Source organism: Petromyzon marinus, chromosome 32, assembly GCF_048934315.1.
Source record: "Petromyzon marinus isolate PM22_M1 ecotype Great Lakes invasive population chromosome 32, UKy_Petmar_22M1.pri1.0, whole genome shotgun sequence".
Taxonomy (NCBI): Eukaryota; Metazoa; Chordata; class Hyperoartia; order Petromyzontiformes; family Petromyzontidae; genus Petromyzon; species Petromyzon marinus.
The window spans coordinates 6,096,131-6,116,430 of record NC_133698.1 but is presented as its reverse complement, the minus strand read 5'-3'; the positions used below and the strand labels follow the sequence as shown (position 1 = coordinate 6,116,430).

Below are 20,300 nucleotides of genomic sequence, written 5' to 3'. Positions count from 1 at the left end.
TATAATTCCGAACTCCCAGTTGCAAGAGGATGATTTCAAATCCTGGGCAGCCAACACAGTCCATCATAACCATAGAGTGCATAAAATAGGTACCGCTTTGTGTGAAGTCAACAGTGGTTGCAAAGTGTAGCAACTGCCCTTTCTCATAGGAATGTTGAATTTCAATCACTGGTTTAAAGTTACACATGCAGATTAGCACGACTCAGTGCGTGTCTAAGCATGAGAAACGCACAAATGATTTTTTTTTAATTTGTACTTCCATTATTAATCACTGCTAAACCCATATTTATTGGATGAATAACATCATTAGTATCATGTACGTATGACACTGTTATTTACGCACGCAAACAACAGACGTACACAGGCCATGTCTTCATCGCTGCAGCGTCACTAACCTACAGCGCGCCAACTTCGTGGCACGCCACGCGACAGACTTGCACAGCAAAGTGTAACAAATAGTTTGACTTGTGTAAACACCCAGGGCCACGAGTAACACATCTCGAATAAGCCACAGACAGCAACAGAATTCCGAGTGGCACTGCAGGCAACTGCGTCTCTTTGGTAAAACGTGACAAACTACCCCAACGATTTCAAAACGCCCAACGGGCTCTGCTCACCGCGGGCATGATGGTGACCCTGAAAGACTGGTTGGTGGCCTCCCCCATGAGGTAGAGGGATATGTTTGGGAACAGATGCCATGGGGTGCTGCCCGGTCTCCAACAAACCAGCTGCTCTCCCAGCCAGAAACCCTCGGGGAACTTCTCCGTCTGCAACACGCGCGCACACACGCATGCACACACACATGAACGGATGCACACGCACGCATGCATCCTCCACCAATCATTGTGCACAGACCGTCAGCTAAAGTGCTGTGTGCGCACAGGCAGTTAACAGACCTGGAAAGGCGCGTGGCCGGTGATGTGGCCAGCTCAGCGCATAACCCTGTTGCCTATGTATGTAGAACTTATTTCGCACCGTACGTAGCCAACCGTGCTAACTCGCAGGTGCCTCTGATCTCCTCCCCGCTTTGTAATATCCCTTCCCGTCGTGTCTCATTTCCGAAGTTCTTACGACCCCGCTCAATCCCAGAAAAACTTACGAACTCTTACACTTTATAAATGGCCGTTTGCCATTTTAGGCATTCGGGCCTGTGCTCCGGCAACTGAGGCCTAGAAATAAAAATACGATTCGGAAACAATCGATTGCTACCAGGCGTGGTTTGATCGCACGCGTCATGAGCGAGCGTACGAGTCAACGAGTTGATACGTGCCCAGCCGCACACATGCGTTGCGCAACCGTCGTCCGTGTCAAACTCACGGGAGAGTTGCGCTTGATGGCGGAGACGACCGCGTTGAAGACTCGCTTTGGGAGGCGCAGGTTTGTGGTGCCACTGTCGACGATGCTCTTGTCGTAGTTGTACTGCGAAGGGGGCGTGGAAACATGACGTGCTTCAAAATACGCACGTGTAAACATCCGTTCCCGCAGCATCACACGATCAAGAGGCCAAGTGTCCGTTCGAATGTCCCTCGTGGAGAAGTGGAACCCTTCCCGTTAGAGAACGGCCGACGAAAGTTGATATCACAGAGCTACCTATGAGATCCCTTCAAGAAATCACGCAGCAGGGTCGTTATTTTTTTTTACAAATCGCTGCAACATCTATCCCACCCTTGTACCAGCATGGCCATGCAGCCGATGGAATTGCACGGAGCCGAGCCAGCACGGGCCATTCTGCGACCGCATAGCTTGTCTGACTACACAACACACGTTGCCCCGTAGACCAATCGTATATCTCGGTGCGAGTCAAACCAAACCAAAGGCATCGCAACTCGACCGATTTCTTCAGTCAGTCAATTGGGGGCGAGACGTTTTCAACAGTTTTGACCCACTGTGACAGGTAACAACGTAAAGTCTTTGAGAAGTTTAAACAGTTTTGAACCACTGTGACAGGTAACAACGTAAAGTCTTTCTTTGCTGTCGTAGTTGCCTGTCATTTTTCTTGTCAAATCCAGATTAAAGCCTTTGCATTATGAAGCATTAAAACCCACAGGGTCCCCATACGTACACCGTAAAGAGATTCCATGATACTGGAATGGAGAGAATAGAACAAGGAGCAGTGATTGAACTTTCCGAAGACTTAAACAAATGGCAGCATCGAAGCACAAATACAAAACACGTAAAAAAAACACGTCAACAACATCTTAAAAGGAACAATATATGACTTAAGACTTTCGTGACTGCAGGAATTCATATTCTTTGGTTCTTTCGGTAAAGTCACGTAGATGGAAAATAAAATTAAAATAACAAAAAAATATAAAAACCAAAAACTCACGACGTTTTGATTGCAACACAAGCAGTCGTCATCAGGCAGAGAGAAAAGTGGTTGATGACAACTTTCCAATGATTGCCGGGTTTATAACCGTCTTCTCGGTTGAAATTGAGTCTGTGTGGAAGGAGCCATCTGAAGATCCAATCAAAATCATCACCTTGCAATACATAGCAGGGGTAACTAAAAATATTTCTAAAATCATGAACAAACACAAGATCCAGGTCCGATTTAACACAGTAGATAAAATTCGTGATCTGATCCCATCTGTGAAGGACAAGATTCCTGACATGCAATATCCTGGTGTCTACAAACTAAGCTGAATCTGCGGCAGCAGTTACATTGGGGTAACTAAGCGACATGTCTCGGACCATGTTCAGGAACAGATTTGAAACACGGCAGGACCAATACTTCTGCCGTAGCTGATCATTATTTTAATGCGGCTGGCTCACGTTAAATTGATTTGAAAACGATGGTACTTTGCAAGCCTAATGGCTAGCAACAAAGACTCGTTCATGAAGCCATCCACATATATAGACAGACAAGTTCATTGGAAAGATGTCATCCACCACTTTGGGTTATGACTTGATTTGTAATTTCTTGTCAACCTCCACCGTCAGCAGTGTGGATGTGTGGAGCGAGGTGCAATGCCCCCATCTCTACCCTCTCTCTCTCCCCCTCTCTCTCTCTCTCCCCCTCTCTCTCTAACCCCCCCTCTCTCTCTAACCCCCCTCTCTCTCTAACCCCCCTCTCTCTCTAACCCCCCTCTCTCTCTAACCCCCCTCTCTCTCTAACCCCCCTCTCTCTCTAACCCCCCTCTCTCTCTAACCCCCCTCTCTCTCTAACCCCCCTCTCTCTCTAACCCCCCTCTCTCTCTAACCCCCCTCTCTCTCTAACCCCCCTCTCTCTCTAACCCCCCTCTCTCTCTAACCCCCCTCTCTCTCTAACCCCCCTCTCTCTCTAACCCCCCTCTCTCTCTAACCCCCCTCTCTCTCTAACCCCCCTCTCTCTCTAACCCCCCTCTCTCTCTAACCCCCCTCTCTCTCTAACCCCCCTCTCTCTCTAACCCCCCTCTCTCTCTAACCCCCCTCTCTCTCTAACCCCCCTCTCTCTCTAACCCCCCTCTCTCTCTAACCCCCCTCTCTCTCTAACCCCCCTCTCTCTCTAACCCCCCTCTCCCTCTAACCCCCCTCTCTCTCTAACCCCCCTCTCTCTCTAACCCCCCTCTCTCTCTAACCCCCCTCTCTCTCTAACCCCCCTCTCTCTCTAACCCCCCTCTCTCTCTAACCCCCCTCTCTCTCTAACCCCCCTCTCTCTCTAACCCCCCTCTCTCTCTAACCCCCCTCTCTCTCTAACCCCCCTCTCTCTCTGACCCCCTCTCTCTCTGACCCCCCTCTCTCTCTAACCCCCCTCTCTCTCTAACCCCCCTCTCTCTCTAACCCCCCTCTCTCTCTAATCCCCTCTCTCTCTAACCCCCTCTCTCTCTAACCCCCTCTCTCTCTAACCCCCTCTCTCTCCCCCATCTCTCTCTCTCCCCCATCTCTCTCTCCCCCCTCTCTCTCTCCCCCCCCCTCTCTCTCTCCCCCCTCTCTCTCTCCCCCCTCTCTCTCTCCCCATCTCCACCCCGTCTCTCTCCCCCCATCTCTACCCTCCCTTCTCTCTCCCCTATCTCTGCCCCCTGTCTCTGTCCCCCTGTCTCTGTCCCCCTGTCTCTGTCCCCCTCTCTCTGCCCCCATCTCTCTCCCTGTCTCTGCCCCCTCTCTCTTCTATCTCTGCCTCCACCCTCTCCCTCTAGCTCTGCCCCCTCTCTCCTTCCCCTGTGTCTTCTCCTGCATTAGCATTGCCCAAGCTGCTGACACACTTTGACTGCGTCGCTCAGCGCTGGCTCCACGGCTCTTTTGCCCTGCCCACTCACAGCTTTGGCTCGTCTGCGCCCATTTCAAGCCTTTATAAACAGTTGCAGTTGGAGGCTTGACCGCCCCCACCCCTCCTTTTCTCTCCGCCTGATGACGACCGCTTTATGTTGCGATCGAAACTTCGCGAGCTGTGGTTTTTTTTAAATCAAAAACATTTTTACGTTCATTATTTTTACTTCGTTATTTCCCATCTACGTGACTTCACCGAAAGAACCAAAGAATATCAACAGTATATATTAGGCAACATTTTGGACAGAGGTCCTTCTTCATGGCACGTGGAATTGATGAACGAACGTACATGGGGCACGCTTACCTCTTTGCAGTCCATTTTAAGGTCCCTGCCATGCACCTCCATGCGCACAATGATCACCTCGTAATACCACTCCCTCCGAATGGGGCTGTACCACATGTCTCCGATGTACAGATCTGTGTCCACCCCACCCACAATCTGCAAAGATAGCCGCAGAGGGAGGGAGCGAGATCAGCGAGTGCATTCACATCGGGGAAGTATCGTAGAAGAAGAAAAAAAAAGACTCAATGCTCGTGCTTTACACTCGAAGAACTGCGTTTCCCTCCGCGCCAATGAGCAACTGAGACGGCACAAACCTCCATCGGTGGCGCGGAGCACGTCAGGAATTCCACCAGTATTTCCGTGCGATAACTGCTGCCGACCAATCATAAAGCGGTAATCGTTGTATCTACCCAGGAGGAATGATTGGCCGTGTTGGCCCTCGACCAGGATTACTCTCGACCTTCTAATTAGAGCCGAGCGTTCTAGCCGAAGCGCCACCACGACAGGTAATAATAATCACTTCAATTACAACACTTTTAAGCGAGTTTCACAAGACTCTTTAAGCAGCGGTTAACTCGTTACTTCCACTCGGTCGCTTCCGAGTATTCTTGCAAGTGGACGAATACGAGCGCCCAAAGAAACCAACATGCACGCAAAAGGGTCGCACACACGCTGAAGGGTTATAAGTACAAGGGACACCCCCGTGTAGCCTTTAACAGACTGTTTGGGCAAGTGCTGTTAGCAAGCGCCTGTTAAGGCTGGCACGGTGCACCAAGAGGAGGGTGGCCAGCACCCATGCCTAGCCACCTGTGTCTCCCCGATAACAATGTGTTGACCAAGGGGTAGACCAGGACCGGTGCATATATTTGTCACAGGTGTTGGGTGTGAGAGGGAACCGAACTCGGGTGATTGGGTTCGGAGTGCAGCACGAGAAGGTGTGTGGCCAGCACCACGCCCAGCCACCTTTGTCTCCCCCATGGATACACACACGACACCAGGTACTCATTTGAAGCCGATTCGCCCCAGGAGAGACCCAGGACCAGTTCAGATAATCGTCACCGGTGTTGCCCGTGGGGGGGAACCGAACTCGGGTCGCCGGGTTCGTAGCGCAGAGCGCTAACCCGCCACAACTGCCGCTCCCCCCAAAGAATCGCAGACGCGCGCACACACACACAACGGGCACGCGCAAACACACGCAAACACACGCAAACCAGGCGCACCATAGTGCCTCCGGCCGTGCCGTCCGTGGAGTTTGGGTCGGGGAAGAGGCCGCACAGCTGAAGCGAGAAGACGTTGGGGATGCCCGTCTGCTTCACCAGCGAGTCAAAGAACGGCTCCAAGGAATCGTCAGGCTGAACGGGCATGACAGGCAGCGGTGTCATCATCATCATTACCGATAACACAAGCGTCACCATGAAAAAAGCACCTCCAGCGTCACATTAACTGGCATCATTATTATTATTATCGCCATCGGTAACATCACCATAATCAGCACGATCATGTGCACCACCACATGGGTATGCGTCCCCCGCGCCCACGGCCAGCACCCCCCTGTTGCGGTTTAAACCCGGCAGGCCGCCCTGGTGAATAGAACAGTAAATATGCGCCCGCTTCGCAGTAGAGGGTTGATCCCGTGACACGATTCAAAACGAGGGGGTCACGGTCAACGTTTGACAAATTCTAAAAATCACCCCGCAAATCGCTCAATTTGGTTTGGAATTAGCAATCATCACCTCCCACTGGCGACGACTGCAAGTACAGCAAGAGTCCCCGCTTGACACGGGGGTTGCGTTCCTGCAAACAGCCGCGTAAAGCGAATTTTCCCGCAGAGAACACTGGCAAAGGTGGTGGGGGTGGCCATTCCGGCCCCCTGAGTTTATTCTAGTTCTTATTTGACAGCACATTCTTTTACACGTTTCTTTTTAAAAGTGTCGTCGTGTTTATACGGTATATATATATAAAAAAAAAATGCCATGTCCGACAGGCATTTGATTAAATACAAAAGGTGCGAGAGATATGGCGACTGAAAGGCGACGGACCGTACGAAACGATGACGCCTCACGCACACAAAGGTGCCGGAACAATGAGCGAGGACGAGGAAGGCATCGAACCCTGCAGCCGACACCCATGTAGCAGCTCAGAAAAGTAGTCCCTCGCGCGCTAGACTCGCGTTATAGCGGGCGCGGTGAGCGTTAAGCTTCAAAACGCTCCATAAAGAGGAATAAAAACACGCTCAAGCGAAAACGCGTCGTGTGAACTACCACACGCGTTAGAAACGACGATTTTACCGTGCCGTGCAGGCCAGGTGATTTTGCCACTTAAAAATGCACCCAGATGACGTGTGATGCAAGTCGCTTATCGCGTGTGTGAAGCGCCTGTCGAGGAGCCCCGGCGTGAAGGAGAGCGGCTCTAAAACGAACCATCGTCGCCATCGTCGTCGTCATTACCCGCGCGATGTTGGCATAGGCGAGCCCCAGGATGCCCTCCCAGTTGGAGCCGTTAATGAAGAAGCTGTTGGAGTAGGTAATGGCGGCCACGTTGGCGCGGACGCTGGAGTTGCCACCGTGCGGCACGGAGACCAGGTCCGTGCCCAGGTCTCCCTGCCAGTTGCCCTGCGTGTACGGCACGTACACGCTGGAGTGGCTCGGCCGGTACGTCGATGACCTGCGGCGTAGACGCACAACAGAGCGGGGCGTTGCTTTACAAGCGTCGGGATGCGATGGTATCTCAAGGCTCTGCGCAACAGCGGAAGGCGTCATATTCATTTATTATAATTGCTATTATCACGACCCGCAACACCACTATCCATGATAATCAGCATCGGTGTTATCACTCGCATTGTCAGCAGATGTATCACTGTGAGCAAAACCAGAGGCATCATCAACACCGGCACAACCACCAATACAGAGCCATATAAACACCTGTACAATCATCATCACTAGTAAAGTCATCATCTTTTTTTTTTTCCAGCATGCCAGACATCCCCTTTAAATTTAAAAGAATCTCTCGCCAATCAGTCTGGCTCCGAGAGGCTTTACTGTGCATCCTGTCACACAATTTGCGTAGGCGTTGGGTTACACAGGACGAGTCGATATCTGATGTGCGCACAGCAAGCAAGGTATGCAAATTTTGTTACCTTCCCTACATCGCGATTGCTCAAAGGTCACAACTGGTTTAAGTGTGCATTTATATTTGCACGTTTCATATATTTATTTGCACGTGCATGCAAGCGCACAAGGATACCAAGAAGCGGAGCACCTTTTACGCAGGCCGAGATTGAACCACAACGCCCGACGGCACTTACCGCTCGGGGCGGTAGTAGCGCTTGAGGAAGAGGTGTGGTGCAGCACCCACGGCAAAGTTGCTGCTGCCCGTGTCCACCAGAATGTTCAGCTGCAAGGGTGGGGAAAACACAGAGGCCGTGGTGATATTTTCATTTTGAAAGTGGCAGGCGCCTGCACTTAATCGATTCACAAGCAGGTGGCAGCCCAGCGTGACAGAGTACAGTTGTCCCTCTCTATAACGCGGTTCTCACCTTTCGCTGTTTCGCGGATTTTTTTTAGTGTAATTTTGCATGCTTTTTTTTCCTGCGTACAGTATGAACGCGCATTGTGTTCGGCGTCCTGATTGGCTAAGGGAGTACAGAATGCGTTCGGCTAGCCAGATTTACAAAAATGTTTGGGCTTGAAAACAGGTTTTGATCTTTGGTTTCATTCACTAATATTGTACTTATTTTTTTAAATCTGCGAAAGTTTGAACTTTGAGAGTGTTTAAATGAGAGAAATGTGAGAAAATGTTAATGCCTGTCTGAGAAAAGTGTATAAAAGTGTGTGGTTAGGGGTTTTACGGCCTTAAAACATGTATAATAATTGTAAAAAATAAAGCTGATTACTTCGCGGATTGCGGGTTATTTTTAGAACGTATCCCCCGCGATAAACGAGGGACCACTGTACTCCTTTGGCGAGGGAGATATGAACATATTTCAGTTGCATAATTATAATCGCGTCATTTGTGAAAATGTATATGGCGTCACTCATGCAAATCTGACGATCACCAAGGAACCACGGACAAGATGAAAAAGGGCAACCATGCGGTTAGCTGGCGCAAAATATTCACAAGCTCTGCAGTCCTCTATATATCGAGGTGTTTTCAACTAATTAAGGTGTGTATATTCACATGGGAGGAAACCCGAGCACCTGGAGAAAGAAAACCCCACACGTGCTAAGGGGCAATATTCTATCCAATACAGAAGGGGCAGATGTTAGTTTATACTTTACTGTATCGTCTTCTCCTAGCAGGCCAGGGCATGGCACCTCGACTCCCATTGGAAGGGAGTTTCACAACCGTTACGCGATCAGCCAACCCTCGCCTCCACAGTACTGGATTACAGGTGTTGGCCACCACTGCCCGGGCATGCACGCATTACCTATGTTTTACATCTATATGTATAAAAGACAAACATTTGTTGGAGGGCAATCCACCAGCAGTGGCAAGAGCAAGGAACTGCAGGGTCTGCACCTTCACATGACCATTGTTACACACGTACATACAGCGAGTACATACATGCCACCCTACACGCACGTATATATATATGTACAGTCCTCTGTGAATACACTGCTAGATAAGGGCTTCAACAATACCGAGGGGATCATGGGAATTATTTGGCTATACTCCACCATGCTGCTCAGTGCAGGTTTAAGACAGGGAATACACACGTGGGAGCACAGAAGTACAGTAGAACAATGTATTCTGCTGCACTGCCCTCTGCTTCCCACCACATATCCTCAAAGCTTACAAAAACCCTGTTATATGCACGGTGGTCACCTATCCAGGTGCTACCCAGGACCAACCGGCTTGACTACCGAGGTTTGATGGGATGGGGCTCGTAATTTTAGACGGTCATATGCATGGATTATGTACACGTGAACATTAAACAAGGGGATTTCCTGCAAAAAATTAACATACGGCAGTGCTCATCTCCAGTTTAAATCCAGTGATGGAAATTCCACATTCCTAAGGCAGAGGTTGAGTCTTTAATTAAAAAAAAAGACTAAATACTGTTAACTCCCCACAAATATATTCTACTTTTGTTAACCCTGGAGGAATGAGAGGGCTGGCTGAACAGACCCTCATCGAGGCTTTTAACCCTCGCCCACATTCAATAACGCTCTTACATTACAACTGCCTCTCCTTTTAAACTCCGTATACAAAAAAAAACACCCGATCAACCCCTCCGGCTCAACGTAATACACCGCTGCCCATTAAATATACTGGGGCCGTGCGGTCAACCCGGCAGTGGCCGCGGACAGCAATCCCAACTGACAGGGCCACCTCATTCAAATGTCACGCGATGTCGTTCCCGGACTCGCAAGCGTGGCTCAGTGGCCACGCGCATTTTGTGCTTCCACGAAAAATTTCGCGGGGCCACGCTCACCAGAGGGGGTGGAGTGGGGGGTCACACATTCCTCAGCTACTGACGAATCAAGTGGCTGGCTGACGACAAACTAAGGACCTCATGACTGCGGATCACATGCCGTCGCATAAAGCCCTCACCCATTTACTGCAATGGTGCCAGATGAACCCACAGTTTATAGTTTGATGATGATGATGATGCAAGTTAAACGAAAAAGTGCAGCCCTGCAGTTGCCTGCTCCCACCACTGCAGGCAGACAGACCTCCACCAGAGGGATCCCTAGAGAGCCCTGATAGTGTGTATCCTTGGCCTACTCTTCCACACTGGCCCGACGTCTTGGAAGACGGTGATGATAATAACCTTGTTTTAAAGACAACATAAGGGGCATGGGAAAGAATATGGCCTTGCTGAACGTGTTAAAAAGAAGACTTTGATATATATGCATTGTGGCTGTGTTGATAGAATTTGAGTGCTGTGAATTCCACTAAGGTGTAACCAGATACTTAATATCCTTGTCATCTGCACCATTCATACTCGTGTGTGTTAAATGTCAAGTCATGTACAAATATATAGCTCATTAAAATTTAAGCAATACGTTTTTTTTTTACACACCAAAACCAACATAGAAAAATCTGCATCGTGCCACACACACAGACACACTGGACAGATGTGCATGCTCAGTCTCACCAAAAGATCCTTTGCATAATCTCAAAGCCATATGAAAGCACATATTAACGAGCATTGCTTAAAGGGAACACCACCAAGTTCATTACTCCCATTGAAAAAGGCACTTAGAATCTCCATTGGCCACCGGTGTATGAAAAATTGGATTGGGCCCCTGCAGATGTATTGTGCTGGAGTGGAGCAATTACATTGGTACACCAAGACTTCCTTTTCGGTGAAGGCAACGATGCGTAGGATATTGATTGCGCTGATAATTTTCCTCTCCTGATGATTTATATTACTTGGCACTACAGTGGGAATAAAGTCCACCGGGTCGATGGTTTTCTCCTCCCAATAAGTACAATGAGGAGAAGCTGGGTTTAAGCCGTACCGATTGATGCGGGACAACCTTTATCGCCCCAAACACTACCGAAGTATTCCCTGCTGGTGACAGGGCAACCAGCTGCCTGAGGCACATCTACAGGGAATTATCAGATCGGTCGATAAGCAAAGTAGCATTTCTAAATAAAAAACAGACTTTCCCATTGCAGGTCTGTCGAGAGACATAAAGGAAAATACGATAAATGCTAAAGCTTTAACTTGACATGCAATAAAAACAAAATAACCTCAGCATATCGGTGCATGCTTACTTTAGTGAAATCCAGGACGTGTATTGTGAGTGCAGATTAATTACAGCAGATGCCCCAACACATTTGCTTATCGTCGTTTTTTTAAGAGTGAATGTTTTTTCATGTATATTATAAACGAATTCTAACCACAACTTGCACGGGAAGTGGAGGGACAAAGCTCTTGGTCGTAAGATACGGGGATGATTAAATAGAGGGCAACGAGAAGTCAAACATAAGACCATATTCAAACGTGGAAAAAGGTAAAAGTCACATTGCAATGAGCCCACACTACTGTAACACTACAGACCTATTGCTGTGTAAGGATAAACTTGACAATGCACAACTCAGGAATGCTCCAAGTCAGCATCCTGTGACTCAAGGCACAAAAACGTGGCCTCACATAGGAATGACTGCAATATTGTTTTTCACGACTCTTAAAAGCTGGTCGAAAACACTCTAATAAGCAGTGTCTTTTTTTCACATGTGACTCTGTGCCGCGTGTTCTTTTGCCAGGTTTGGCCAATGCCAAAAAAAAACAGAATAACCTTTGTGCTAGAAATGTTGCTCACAGAATGGCAATTTAAGTAATTTGCCTTTACATGGAAAATTGCCCTGTAGGGATGGTTACATCACTGCGCAGCAGCATTCCATACTAATCAATGTAATGCACTCTTGTGGATCGGTCTGTCCAGTCCCCTTGAAAATCGCGGCTTATAAACACCGGGAAACGCACGCCAATTCTGCGTAGGGCTTCTTACAATCAAGTAAATGTTGCGCACTCCAAAGTGGTCACTAATGTGCACCTCATTGTGGTATACAAATCAGAATATTTATTCATACTGGAGGATTCCGATGAGCTACAAAGCTCTTTTTCACAGTTGTCCAGTAGGGGCAGGTCAGAATAACAAATGTATTGCATACCTATGTAAATGTATTCATTGACCTTCACCGTGATTACGTAATATTTTATTTATAACACAGTAATTGTTTTTGAACGTCTATATTCATGGATTAAAGCATGTAACATATTTGACCCAATAGTTTTTTTGGCACTTCTTCCGTATAATAATGCATGGCCCTTGGTCAATCCACCGATGGGAAAAGGAAACTCATTCTGCGTTGGGAGTAAAGCGTTGATTGACCATACTTCACCACGCTGGTCATGCAGGTTCAAGGGGGGACCCCCCCCAGGCTTGGTTCAGATAGCGCTCGTCACTGCAGTTAGCCGCGGCCGACAATTAAATGTAGTTCGTAGCATTTCTATTCCAGCGGGCTAATTACTGTCACCATTCCACTCCTCCACTGTATGTTCAACACCATTGATACACATTTTGAGTCACCATATTGCCAAGAGTGGAACATTTCAAATCATTCTGTTCTGCGTGTTGTGGCTTAAAAAATTAAAAAACATTTTTAATGTACAAGTATCCATACACTCGTGCAACAAATCACAGCGAATGTATACGTCATCAAATACTGTCCAATCAGTCATTTTACATGGAGTGCTCTTGCCAACATTGTCTGGTAATCCGGCAAAAATTTGTTTTTAAGAAGCTTGACTGCCGATGAGACCCAATAGGTCAAAACGGTGGCGAGTTTGCGTACGTAAAGAAACTCTGCTTCCAGGTCTAGGAAGCCGATAAGCTGATGGGCACAAACACAATTTATTCATGTATCAGACACAGAATAGAGTTCTGATTATGTTTACTATGCAATAAAGAGAGGACATGTGTAATGAGATGATTCACGTCCTAAATAAATATTGCCTCCTTATATATTTGTCCATCCACTTAAATGTATTTTTGCCACAACTTCGTTGGTCACAGAGTCTTCTGGGAGTGAATCCTATGAGCAACATTGGTCGAATACAAGCAACCTCTGAACCGGCTGTAACCTTCAGTGCCTCTTCAGTAGTCATTCTTGCTTTAACCAAAGCTGTTGAACTGAATCATTTGGCGGGACCCCAGGGTCCCGAAAAACTCAGGTCAATAATAATTATTATTTTTCAGTCCGCCCACTCGTGATCCCGCAAGGACACCGGACGGACCCCGCCAGGGCTGCTGTTCATTCTTGTGCGTGGCCCCCGTTCAGCAATGATGGCGCCTGTTGGCACCATCACGACGAAGAAGCTCAAGTCGCTCGCCAAGAAGTACTTTTCGATCCCGCCGATTAACCTCGACTACTCTCCAGTCATCCCGCCCAATCTCGTCGCCGAGTTGGACGACGACAGCAACGCGCCGCCCGCCCAGACTCGCCGCGCCAACAACAAGCGCCAGCAGCAGCAGCAGCAGCAGCAGGCGGCGATCGACACGATGGGCGCCACCCCACCGGCCAAACGCGAGCCCCGGGGGGCGACGACGCCCTCCGGTCAGCCGTCGATCCTCGGCTTCTTTGACAAGGCGGGCCGGCCCCCGCAGTGAATTTAACGTGTTTATGTAATTTTTCAACTTTTTACGAAACTTAGTGCCCCGAGTAGCTCTCGACGAGGCCAATCGATTGACCACTAGTTTTGTTGTCGGTAAGGCAGCAAGACTCGTGTCGCTACGCGGTTTTTCCCACCCCGAGGCAGTGATGGGACCCCGGGGTCCCGCCAATTGCTTCAACTGCCAGATGTTAATGGGCAGACCCTTTCTGATGAGGGCTATGTTCCTAGTTTATATAACAGTGGCTTGCTCAGAAAACCGACACACCTTTAAAACAAGTAGAATATAAAACACAATATTTTGGACCTCACGAAAGCACAGCAAAAGAACGCAGTACACTGTTATTCAGGCTCAAAGCCCACATCCAAAACATGCATACTCATTAAAAAAAGAACAGGTTAAACACAATTGGACCATTCCAGATTATCACCGCACTTGTACAAGCATAGTTTACTTTTGTCATCATCTCCCTTTGGTTAAGATTAGCACCGTGTACACATTATGAATACACGCGGAGTGAATTAGTTAGGTCAACAAATGTCTGCTGCCTTAAGAAGATAAAGAGGTAGATAGAGATTTACAACAGTGAGGGAGAAGCTACTGGAATGTTTGAAATCTCAAAAATAAACGAAGGATATTAGTCTATAGCAAGGGACATGCAGTTCACAGGTCATGGACCTTACCCAGAATTCAAGTGAAATATCTGTCTTATACGAGTGTCATGAATAAAATGAAAAGCAGTGGCAGTGTGAATTTCAATTCATGTGAAGGCTGTATTGAACCAAAATAGCACAAATGGGACAAACATTGCCTACATCTTGGAGACAAATGTGCCAATTATACAATAGCTATACATTCAAGTTTGTAAAGCATTCGATGACTGACAGGCAGGAAACATTATTTATAGAGAAGGGAAGCACACGGATATTGTTGAGGCTAAAGGTGCAGCACGACAATATTTTGCCCGTGTCACTGCTGGCAGAAAGGTCTCCACTCGAGGGAGCACCTGAGATCCCCTCTAGAGAGTATTTTGGTCTACTCTTCCATGATAACCAGATGTCTTGGAAGATGGGGGAACACCCACACTTTACCCCACCACGTGCAACCTGGTGATGGACGAACTGTGGCATACCCATTTATACTTCTTTGGTTCTTTCGGTAAAGTCACGTAGAATGAGAATAAAATAATAAAATAAAATAATAAAATTCTCACGACGTTTCGGCCACAACACAAGTGGCCTTCTTCAGGTGAAAGGGACAGACCTGTTGGGACGACAGAGCTTCAGAGCTTCATTGAAGCTCTGTCATCCCAACAGGTCTGTCCCTTTCACCTGAAGAAGGCCACTTGTGTTGTGGCCGGAACGTCGTGAGAATTTAATTGTTTTATTTTATTTTATTATTTTATTCTCATTCTGCGTGACTTTACCGAAAGAACCAAAGAAGATGAATCCTTGCAGTCACGAAAGCTTTAAATCGCCATTTATACTTGTTGGACGGACAGACGTTGATAGATTGAGGAATCTTGCATCATTGTTTCAACTGCCACGTCAGAAGACAGAATCAAACTGGCAACCACTGGATTGCAAGTCCAGTGCACTAACCATTACGACACCACAGCAGCCTCGCAGACTTCTGTACGAAGTTCAAATTAAATGGCGCCACAAAGTTACGTGGTGCCATCTTCAACCGACCATTGCTTCACTTGACGTTGTCCCGCACACACGTAATCCAGTGCGTTCTTTGGAGGTGAGGGTTGGTGCATTACACAGGAGTTGGCAAAACAGCAAATGGAGCTGTTCCCTTGTTAATAGTGGGATTCCTCCGGGAGTACTTGAGAGCGTATTCCCACACAATATACACATCACCCTCAACATGGAATTGGCCAAATATCCCAATGCGGGAAACACCTGAACAAAGAGTGTTGAGACACAGTAAGGCTTTCCTGCATAAATAACACTGTTATTTATACTCTGCTCTGCTGGAAGCGAGAATTCTAGGAGGACATTTATTTTCCCCGAACACAATACAACCGACATACGACTGGCGTTAAAATGAAAACAAGGATTGACAACAAAAGTCCTCCACTGCTGGCCCCGAGCGAGCAAGCGATTGAGCGAGCGAGCATGTAAATAAGCGCGAGTGGAATGAGCGAGCAAGTAAACGAGTTCGTGAGCGGTTCAGTGACTGCGCGAGTCAGCGAGCGCCGCGGGCAAGTCGGCGAGCGATTGTGCAAGCGAGTGCTAGTTACCATCTGGGGTGGGGTGCCCAAGGCCATCTCGATGTAGTATCCCTGCCCAGGTTTCCCTCGCAGGTTGTCGAGCATGCCGGGGACGTTCAGAGCCTCGGCTCCCAACGCCAGCGCGTCCCCATCCTCCGGTGGCCGCGGCGACGCCTTCGCCGGCACCACCCCCACCAGCTCCTCCTGCAGGGCGACGGCCCTCGGCTGGACGTGCCGATTGTACGCGGTGGAGCTGGCGGCGAGGCGGCGAGACACCAGGCGCTCCGTCCTCAGCGGAATGCGCACGGAGCCGACCTACAGGTGGGACGATGGAGAAGGCGGGGAGGAGGATTCCACAACAGTTCATCTCACGGGACTCGCACGGCACAGACTAAAATTGACAACGAACGCCAAGAATTCACCTCGCCCAATCTTGTCAGACCTGGGAAGCTAAGGAAGGTTAAGCCTAGAGAGTGCTCGGATGGAGGGCCGCCACACACAAAATTGGGTGTTATAGGGCAATGGCGTTGGTAGCAGAGACAAATTAACTGCCGTACTGTACAACGATGCCCACACGTATATGCCCGCCGCATTCGCCAACCTGCACCGACCAGCGTGGTGAATTATGGCCAGTGAGAGTCTGCTGCTCATACGGGCTCTTTGATATAAAAAAAAGAACACGTATATACAGGCTATATAACAAGCCAACATTTTAGACAATGGCCCCTGTTTAGAGCAAAAGATCCAGCGAGCAAAAATGTCTACAGTATGAGCCGAGTGTTAACCTTTATGGTGTATACATTTCTCTGCTACAGCAATAATGAAAAAAGGTTAGACTTATATATACTCCTGCCAGAAGAACCATCTATTCATCTTTCTTGAATACAAATGTCCATTGCTTATACAGACTGGGAGTAGAATGCAGGGTGTAGTAATGGTTTACTTTTAAGGAAAACATCATCCTGCTTATTTTGGATATCACTGTGTATGCTATATCACTCTCTCGCCCCCGTAAAGCAAAGGGCAATCACAAACTATCCCAAGGTACGTTTTTTTTCAGTTTGGGCTGCTGCGTGCTGGAAAATTATTTTCTCAACAGTGAATTCTTAAATTCCTGAACAAGTCCCGCTTCCCAGTGGGTGTGTGGCTCAGAAGCTTGAGAGAACAAAATGCTGAGCACGCGAGCCCAACCCAGAAAGGTCGCATTTGGATGACAATTTGGCTGTGGAAACTTGCGCCTTAAGCGCACGACTGCCATTTGTGTCTACAAATGTGAACACAAATGTACGTCAATTGAGCCCTGCTGGGCTTTTCACACCAATGTTCTGAAAGGCAGCAAATTTTTTTGCGTCGAGACGAGCACTGGAAATATTTCCAAATTCTGTGTCGGTCGTGTTAAATAAATTCAGTCGTTACCAGCTGTTATCAATGGCGGAGCCAGGATTTTCAGGTAGAGGGGGGGCAACCCCTCCAGCAATGAAAAATGATAGAGGAGTTGTTCGTATTCTTGGTTCTTTCGGTAAAGTCACGTAGAAGGAAAATAATAAAAATATAAAACAATACAATTCTCACGACGCTTCGACTGCAACACAAGCAATCATCATCAGGTGACTTTACCGAAAGAACCAAGAATATGAATCCCTGCAGTCACGAAAGCTTTAAATAAAAATTTGAGTTGTTAGTAAGGACTTGTCCCTTGATTTTTATTCGACGCGTGTGCGGTGATGGCGCAGCCATCGATCGAGGGTCGACTTCGAACCGCGTTGTGTGATCGGCGTCGCGCTCGCTGAAGGTGAATGCCTTTGGGGAAGTCGTGGACTGTATACGCAAATGCGCACAATTCTGAGTCACTTATAACTGCGTTACCGTTACTTATTGCCAATTATTGACTCAGACTATTGTCCTATTATCTCATAGAGTCCCTGGCACACAATAATATGCTACGCAGTGGCAGTGGGGGTCGCAAAATGCAGATTTATTACTAATAAACCCCAATGATCCGATCGAAATTAGGGATTTCGATCGGATCATTGGGGGGGGCACGTGCCCCCCCCCCCCCCCACTGGCTCCGCTAGTGGGTGTTATTGGCAAGAGAGGTCCATACACACTTGCGTGGAATCCCGTTGAGAGACATCCAAAGGAATATTAATCCAGAATTTTCGGTCAACATTTCACGGGGCATCTGAATTTTGGGTCATGCTCCACTTTTCAGAGATTATTTTGTTGCACCAGATGGGACATCGCGAGGCAAGGGGATGCGCCTCAATTTGCTCAGTGACCAACCGCGTCAACAAAATGACAAAAGGCAACAATGATGGCAATTACAATTTGTGTAATCGATGGTACTCTCGTTCTTACTACGTCCATCACAATGTACTCGGCAAACTCCGTACAATTTACCCGCCTCAAAAATGGTTGCAAGGCGGTAATTGGTGAACGAAAATTTCTAACCAACTCAACCAATTTGGCCCATTTACCTCCTCCTCCCCCCACACTCCCCGATGCGCGGTTGAATTATAATGCGCAGTACTTCATCGGCGTAATTACAGCAATGAAAATGAAATGGTCACACAACAGCCTCGCGATAAACCGCGGGTTGGGTGAAAGCAACACGCACATTTAAGCACTATACAATTAGCGCGCTTGGATCCGTCAACAAAGGGACGAGGTTTCAAACTGCGTATTTCTCAACATGCACAATTTTACGATTGAAATTCAAAGGCTGGAGACAGCAGCCACGCCGTTGGATCAGTCACACAGTCAACACCTCTCCTTTGTGAACGCGCGATTGGATCCAATGCTCAGCTAAATACGAACGCAAGTGTTTTGAGCTATCACCAGCATGATCATCATCGGCCGTGGTCAATCCACTGCTGGATGAAGGGCACTCCCCAAGCAGACGTGGGCCACCTCTCACCATGTTCTGCTAAGTAACAACCCGTGCCAAGCACCTGCAAACAACAGCTCCCATCTCCTCGGGCGCGTTCCAATTCTTTCGCGGCCATTCCCGTCAATCTTCACCACCACCACCACCATCATCCCTGGCCACCCTAACTCCCCACTTAATTTCGAACGCCATTATTAACCAACCCTGCGCTATTGTCCAATCCAACCGCGTTCATTTTTCGGTCGCTCAATCTAAACTTGCAAAAAAAAATCGGTGCATATTTTTTTTTAACGTTCAACGCGACTCGCACCGATGCAGTCTGCGCACCAAATGCCACACGTAGCAGGGTGTTAATCCAAACGTCATTCGAAGCAACGTTTATACTCGGCATAATGGGAGAGGGGCGAGGACCCGAAGCGCAATTTAAACCCACGGCCGAGCACGTGTTGGGGCCAAGCCAAAAGCCGGAGCCGCTACTACCGAACACGTTGGAGACGCGGCGCAGCGGTTAACGACCGCCGCCCGTACGGCACACGCGCGCCGCCGGTACCCTACCACGGTAATTACGGTTAAGTTGAATGTAGTGCGTCAGTCGCGCGCAGTAAAAAAAACACACGCGCGCGCGCACGCACCTCGGCCAGGCCGCTCACCGCCTCGCACACCACCGCCGCAGCCACCGCCGCGACCAGAAGCAAGTCCCGCATCGTCGGCGCGTTCGGCGGGCGCGATGTTGTCACGATCATAGTTTTACAAAAAAAACTGCCGCGGAAAACGGGAGATTCGTCCGTCAAAAAGAGAGCTCGAACAGCTCTCTCGACGGGCCCCTTGCTAGCCCCTTCGGTTCGGACGTAGCGCCCCGAGCCCAGCGCCGTGAGCCCAGCACCGCTCTCGCCTAACGCCGGTGCCGGCCGAGGCTCTCCGTGGCCCCGCGGGGACCTCCCCGTCCAGAGCCGTTGTCCCGCGGCGTCCGGCCGAGCGGCCGCGATTTTGCCCCTCGGTTCTACGGCACCGCAAGCTGTGAGCGGCGAGCGAAAGACAGCGGAGACTGAAGATGGGAACCCCCCCACCCCCCGTGGGGACCCCGCCCCTCGCTCCGCCCTCCCCCTCGATCCCCCGCTCGTCGATCTCCCCTCCCCCCTCGCGGCGCTTTTACAAAGTGTACCCAATAAGACGTCCGCCTGCACTCTCGTCTCACTACTCCACACACTCTGCCACCTCTCATCTCACGCCACGCACTCTCCCACCTCTCACCTCTCATCTCACTCCACTCCCCTCCACGCACTCCCCTACCTCTCATCTCACTCCACTCCCCTCCACGCACTCCCCTACCTCTCATCTCACGCCACTCCCCTCCACGCACTCTCCCACCTCTCATCTCACTCCACTCCCCTCCACGCACTCTCCCACCTCTCATCTCACTCCCCTCCCCTCCACGCACTCCCCTACCTCTCATCTCACTCCACTCCCCTCCACGCACTCCCCTACCTCTCATCTCACGCCACTCCCCTCCACGCACTCTCCCACCTCTCATCTCAC

At 49.0% G+C, this 20,300-nt stretch overlaps 1 protein-coding gene across 3 annotated transcripts in view; it reads right to left on the bottom strand.

Annotated features, from left to right (window-relative positions):
* Positions 1 to 19,840, bottom strand: part of LOC116948102 (beta-secretase 1-like) — a 29,754-nt gene extending 9,914 nt beyond the window's left edge. Inside the window, exons 1-8 of one of the 3 annotated variants that reach the window (XM_032964448.2) lie at positions 19,397 to 19,840; positions 15,908 to 16,192; positions 7,836 to 7,924; positions 6,979 to 7,195; positions 5,752 to 5,883; positions 4,553 to 4,687; positions 1,318 to 1,419; positions 618 to 767 (exon numbers count right to left, since the gene is read on the bottom strand). In XM_032964448.2, coding sequence (XP_032820339.1) covers positions 618 to 767; positions 1,318 to 1,419; positions 4,553 to 4,687; positions 5,752 to 5,883; positions 6,979 to 7,195; positions 7,836 to 7,924; positions 15,908 to 16,192; positions 19,397 to 19,507 — 1,221 coding nt within the window. In that variant the 5' untranslated portion in view covers positions 19,508 to 19,840. Of the gene's footprint in view, positions 1 to 617; positions 768 to 1,317; positions 1,420 to 4,552; positions 4,688 to 5,751; positions 5,884 to 6,978; positions 7,196 to 7,835; positions 7,925 to 15,907; positions 16,193 to 18,828; positions 19,297 to 19,396 lie in introns of those variants that run through there. The other 2 variants (XM_032964449.2, XM_032964451.2) reach the window with 2 other exon arrangements.
* Between the last annotated feature and the right edge of the window lie 460 nt (positions 19,841 to 20,300).